The sequence below is a fragment of the Anoplopoma fimbria genome, chromosome 15 (assembly GCF_027596085.1).
Source record: "Anoplopoma fimbria isolate UVic2021 breed Golden Eagle Sablefish chromosome 15, Afim_UVic_2022, whole genome shotgun sequence".
Classification (NCBI taxonomy): domain Eukaryota; kingdom Metazoa; phylum Chordata; class Actinopteri; order Perciformes; family Anoplopomatidae; genus Anoplopoma; species Anoplopoma fimbria.
This window is the reverse complement of record NC_072463.1, coordinates 17,820,863-17,826,862: the sequence shown is the minus strand read 5'-3', so window position 1 is coordinate 17,826,862 and position 6,000 is coordinate 17,820,863. Positions and strand designations below refer to the sequence as shown.

General features: G+C 40.5%; 1 protein-coding gene across 2 annotated transcripts in view; it reads right to left on the bottom strand.

Moving 5' to 3' along the window:
• Positions 1-371: 371 nt before the first annotated feature.
• LOC129103077 (collagen alpha-1(XII) chain-like) overlaps positions 372-6,000 on the bottom strand; it is a 54,038-nt gene continuing 48,409 nt past the window's right edge. Inside the window, exons 58-64 of one of the 2 annotated variants that reach the window (XM_054613338.1) lie at positions 5,688-5,759; positions 5,547-5,582; positions 5,378-5,444; positions 5,102-5,284; positions 4,730-4,807; positions 3,305-3,475; positions 372-1,252 (exon numbers count right to left, since the gene is read on the bottom strand). In XM_054613338.1, coding sequence (XP_054469313.1) covers positions 1,104-1,252; positions 3,305-3,475; positions 4,730-4,807; positions 5,102-5,284; positions 5,378-5,444; positions 5,547-5,582; positions 5,688-5,759 — 756 coding nt within the window. In that variant the 3' untranslated portion in view covers positions 372-1,103. Of the gene's footprint in view, positions 2,158-3,304; positions 3,476-4,729; positions 4,808-5,101; positions 5,285-5,377; positions 5,445-5,546; positions 5,583-5,687; positions 5,760-6,000 lie in introns of both variants that reach the window. The other variant, XM_054613339.1, reaches the window with a different exon arrangement.

The window sequence follows — 6,000 nt, the reverse complement described above, 5'->3', positions numbered from 1 at the left end:
GGAAGCCAACTGGGTGAGTGTAAAAGACTGTGAAGCAGCTGACATATTGAAAATGTTTGTTTTCATATTCTTTCCTTTCTCTTCTTGTTGCCCTGACATCACCTGACATTCTGGCTCAAATATATCTTTAGCTGTCAAAACAAATAAAGGTTCAAACTTCAAAGCATATTTGTCGAGGCCTAATGCAGGGAAGAAAATGTTTTGTCACTCAAATAAATTCTTTTTTCGTCTGGAGGAGTTTAGAATAAAAAGGGAGATGGTTGCATGTTGAGGAGTCAGTCAATGAACAGATACTGTGAGTAGTTAAATAAATAACATCAAAAGACAAAAATGACTGGAAAGCTGAAACAAATGCTTTTTCAGTAGTTTTATTGAAAAATGCCTCTTCTGTTTCAGAAATAAATAAGAAAATAAGGCTGTGTGGAATTCACAAAATGTGCAGTTAAAACATGGGAAAAGCAATTCTATGTCCATAGTCTTGCAACCAAATCCAAACTACATAGATAGAAAACAACAACTATAATCTGACTTAGAAATCCTCAGTAAATATACAACACAAACATGCAATTCCACCTTTGGTAACAGACAAAATAAAAATAACTGTTTGTTACAGTAAGTCAAATTATCATTTGGTTTTAAAGGCCTAACAAAACATCACAATGAACAAATCTTTGGGGATCAAATGAATTATCTTTTTGTATTTTAGCTTTGGAGATTCTGAAACAGCTTTACATCCTGAAGTTTGACAAAAACAACATGGATAGTGTTCAAAGTCATACAAACTGTACTTCCTTCGAAATACTTTCTGCTGGTTTTCACATGATTAGTGCATTACACATTGGAGTCCAATAAACACTTGCAGTTATATTACAAGCAGACACTTAAAGGGAACACTTAGCAAGCACACAGGTTTGTAATGAAGGAACATGTAAGTTTGTATTCATCTTGCTAAACTTTCTCATGTCAAAAAAATATATGTTCAATATAGCCAGGGGTATCAAACCCATATAAGTACTAGTTTTTTTCGGATATCACTTCATCCTCACATGCGTGATCGTGGAAGTTATTTCAATATTATGCCTTCTGTGAGCTGCTCAGTGTAGCTATGATGCTAGTGTTCCTGTTTTGTCTTGTGGTAGTGATCTCTTTCCTCGTTGGTTTCGTGAGTAACCGGGTGATTGTATCGCCTCAAACTCTCCAGCTGGCTCCACAGGTATAGTCTCTACCACTGGTTCAGGCTGGTAGTTGTTGGCTAGAAAAATATTTGGGACGGCCAATAAAAAAAAGGGTTCCTTCTTCATCTTTTCACATGCATACAAATTAAATTATATTGCACTTTGGAATTCCAAACAAATGCCTTGTGTCTTACTATTGCTTCCCAAAGTACCATAAAAAGCTAAATAAAAAAAAAATTAAAACTGTTCCAAATACTCTGATGACATTTACAATAAAATCCATCAAACTATTGGTATAATAAGACGTAGTAAAATAACCAGCTCATACTACAAAGAACACATGGAAATGGCAGGAGAGCAACATTCAGCACTGATTTGGCCAACATACACAAAGAACATGATGATTAAAATTACAAAATGAACATGCTTCAGTCTAGACCAGAGATGTCTAAGTCACTAGAGGCATCGTAAACAGAGGTTATGCTGGTGGTAAGTAAGCAGAGGGTTATGAGGCACAAGCTCAATACAGATGTTAACTTTTTTTTTTTAGTGAAATGTCCTGGTTCATACAATCATTTACAAGGCACAAAAATTAGTTTTATTTACACATATCACCGCTACATTAACATCGCTTTCTGTTATGAAATCCTCTTGGTTAGTAGTTGTTTTGGGTGGTATTTGTACATGCTCCTTCCATGGTAGAAATGCTCAGTCTCTGTTTTTTTTTTAATTTATCGTTTCCCAGCAGGTTGTGGTTCAAGATGCAAACAGGCCAGCAGGTTGCCATCACTGTAGCTTGTGAGATCATGTTAGTGCCAGTCTGCTCCGTTCTGGTTTTTTTGGGCTTTCGTAATGTTTTGTGTTTAGTGTTCAATAGTTATGTCCATGGTGATTATCCTTACATGCCCCATAGCAAGTGGGCAAACATCTCAGAAACAGGTGTAAGCGGCACAGGTGACTTAGAGCGTTTACTATGCCATACCTGCAAATAGTTCAAAGAGGGTGTGAGTATCATTTTGATTTCATGTAAGTCATCATACACCATTAGCTAGAATGCTTTACAAGCCAGTTTTAAAATTGTACATTCAATGTATGGAGATATTTGAAACGTGACTCCTTTTTTCAGCCTTCACTAAACCCCTCCCCCAAATATATTGTCTTCTCCTAGCTTAGCATTAGCAATGGTAGCTAAGCATAGCAGGCCTGTCAAGCTTTGGATTTCTGCTCATTTCTATCCTTTTCAGAATCAAAAATAGATTAAACAGTGGGTTTATATTATTTAAAGGTGCTAAATTCAGAGCATTGATATAGCAGCAAACAACAATTTGCTATGTAGAGAGCAGAGAATGAGGGTGCACTGCCTCTCTTTCTTTGTTATAAACTGAGCTTTTCTATGTGTTTTTACGTAGCCGGTCCCGCTGCAAGTGCATAATAGTGAGTCCCTGTGTGTATGCCCTATCGGCTAGTTAATGGCTGCCATTCTGCATTGCTCTGATATGGCGGTTGCTGCAGATAACGCGGTTGCTGCAGATAACGATGTTATCATCGCGGAAGCATTATGGCCACCCTCCCTTTTCCCTGAAAGTTAACAGTGTTAGCTCTGTCAGGACTGTTGCCATTGTTTGCACTGTTCGTGCTGTTAGCAGCGTTAGTTGCTAGCCGCTGGCTCAGGCGTCAGCACATTGAGAGCCATGTGGAGGCAATCCCTGAATCATAGATATGCTCCTTCAGTGTAAGCTGCAAATCTTAGCATGCATAGCTTACTAGCTTACTACCCATAGTGGCATCTGTGGGTCGATCTGATCTCAAGGACTCAGGATCTCAGAAATTACTATCAGTTGTGATGGTTATCATTTAAAACCACATATTGTTCCATGCAAGAACGATCTAGCTTGACAGGCGTAGCTACAGTAAGCGGGGCGGGTCTTTGCGGACACTCAGTTGAACTTATTATGTATATATAACAGTTTTATGTTCAAACATCAGTACTCTGGAACACTTAACTTCATATCTCCATACATTGTCAAATAAATAAGTAGTACACTGAGTGGCAAATGTAATTAGTCTGCATACATTTAGTCTTTTATCTAATGTAGTACCATGCAGGACCTAGACAGTGTTGAGTGTACCTGTGTATCCTTGTCCATTGTAAGGAATGCCAACACACTGAGAGGAGTCGCAATATCCAGCGGGTCCTGGTGGTCCCCTCACCCCTGGAGTGCCCTGGCGACCTGGAGGGCCTCGAGGCCCGGTGGAGCCAGAAGCACCTGGGGGTCCTGTTCTTGACTCCCCTTGTGGCCCTGCAAAGGTGAGTGAGAAGGTGAGTGAGGCCAGTTGGAGTTGAAGGCTGTGTCTGGAGCTCAGCACAAAAAAAAACCCATGACATCACCCGTAAATCTTCAGTGGAAATTGATAGGGGTAACTCGGGGCTGCAGCACTGTAATTTGAAATTTTCAATGGCTCAATTAAAAAGCTTGACCAAGGAAGAAAAAAGTCTGGGACTGTGTGGAGCCCCCACCCCCGAACCCTGGCCCCGTCTAGACGGTAAAAACTCAGGATGGAATTTTCCCTCTCTCTCTTTTTCTCGTCCTTAAGTGAGCCCATGTGTTGGCGATGAAGCCACCAATGAAAGCTCATTGTACAACAATCAGATTCTCCCACACACACGCATTTACAGTACACACACACACACACACACACACACACACACACACACACACACACACACACACACACACACACACACACACACACACACACACACACACACACACACACACACACACACACACACACACACAAAAGTGAGTCATAAGTATGGACTTCCTCCCACTGGTCCTCAGTTGATTCTCACTTCATTCACAGAAACAGACACATCAGTGTTTGGTGTTGTGGGGTCGACATCAAAAGGTTGCTGTTGCTTTGCAATAGCTTCCCTAGGGAAAGGAAGTCTTCTGAAGTGGTGAACCATTCAGAGTTAGAACATATTGGATATCAACTGAGGAAAGGCTATAGCATTTTTCAAACTGACAAATCAGTCTTATAAGATTTTTAACAATGGAAACTGCATCATGTACTTGACTAAGGACTGACTGAAGACCGTCTAAACTCTAGACACAAAAATTCTCTCCTTAATGATGAATTTAAATACCTTCCACTTAGTGTATTCTATTTCAAATGTGCACAGTGTGTAGAGAAGTTCAATATACACGAGACATTAATCCTTAAGAAAAGAAAGAACTGGAAATATCAGCGGGGTCCCTGCAAAGAATCTATGCAGAGCAGCTGCCCAAACGAAGGGGCTGGAATGTGTCATTTTAATTGTACTTACTGGAGTACTGTGACATGGAAAGGTCCACAAAAAGGTGAAAAAACTGTCACTAAAACTGTGTTTTAGTGTAAAGATTAAGTTGTAACAGAACAGTGGGGGACCAGCAGACTGTCTGCAGCTGCTGGAGAATAATTGCTCAACAGAAAATGTGGTCACTTGTGATCCTTGCCTCATGGTGATGGGAGAATAACAAAACTGGGTTATTTAGAACCCCTTGTATTACCTGGGGGCCCATTTGGACCTCTTTGTCCTCTGATACCAGTTCCTGGAGATCCTCTCTCTCCCTTCTCTCCTGCCAAACCTACATAAAACAGAGAAAGCATGTTTTAGGAAAAATCCCTAATATCTGGAAATGAGTTGAAATCTAAAGGGCATAAATGAAACACAAGGAAATCCAAAATGTTTAAATATTTTGCAAAGCTAACTCATATCAGACTATACAAGGTAAGGCTGTTATGTTGTTATTCCACTCATGTTGGACCAACTCTACAGTCTACTAATTCAATATTACCATGGCCTTTAAATCATTGCTCGCAATTTTCTTATTATTTTCCTGCCTGCTTGAAATACATTTGAAAAAGAAGAGATGAAGTACCTCTTTCTCCTTGGCTTCCAGGTAAACCTGGGTTTCCAGTGAAACCAGGTCGACCAGCTTGTCCGGGCTCTCCACGGGATCCCTCGTTGCCAGCGGGACCAGGAGGACCAGGTGGCCCCGGATTGTTGCTACGATACCCAGAGGGAATCTGGTTGAGCATCATGTCAATTCGACTCATCTGACCTGCAGAAGAAGAACCAAAACAGCTGGATTCGTATTGGATTCATGTTTTGACGACCCTAAAGTTCCCTGAATATGAAGAAAAGGTTTGCTCACTGTTCACAAGCTGTTCACAAACTTGTCTGGCAATGGAGCGCATCATGCTCTGGGACGCAAAGTCTCCCTTGAAAACAAAGAGATTTTAATTAAAAGACGCCACAGTTTTTTCACATTAGTGATGTATGATAACCAGTACATGGTCATTTCCTTAAAAAACAATACATACCTTCTCTCCTTTCTCTCCTTTAAGGCCAACAGCTCCCTGTTAACGTGAAGAACAGTGTCAGAACAAGCAATAACCTTGTTTTTGACCTCTCCTAAAAATATTCATGTGACCGTTATTTGTGTCCTGTTATTAAGTACGTACTGAGTTTCCTGTGTCTCCTGGTTTTCCTGGTTTTCCTGTGATTCCCGGTACACCTGGATTTCCAGGGTTTCCCTTAAAAAAAAAGGAAAAAACACAGAAAGATTAGTGTTTATCTAAAATTACTGCACAATAACGGTAATTGCGACGTTTAACTCCTGCTCCCTATTAACGGTTGTATAACAAGCTTTAAGTTGAGATTTATGCTTTGACATCTGCAGTGTGTGGCACAAGCTGCCAAGAACACTTAAGAGGAGATGGAAACGCACACATGCCCACCAGCCAACAGGGATGGGATAAACACACACACACACAT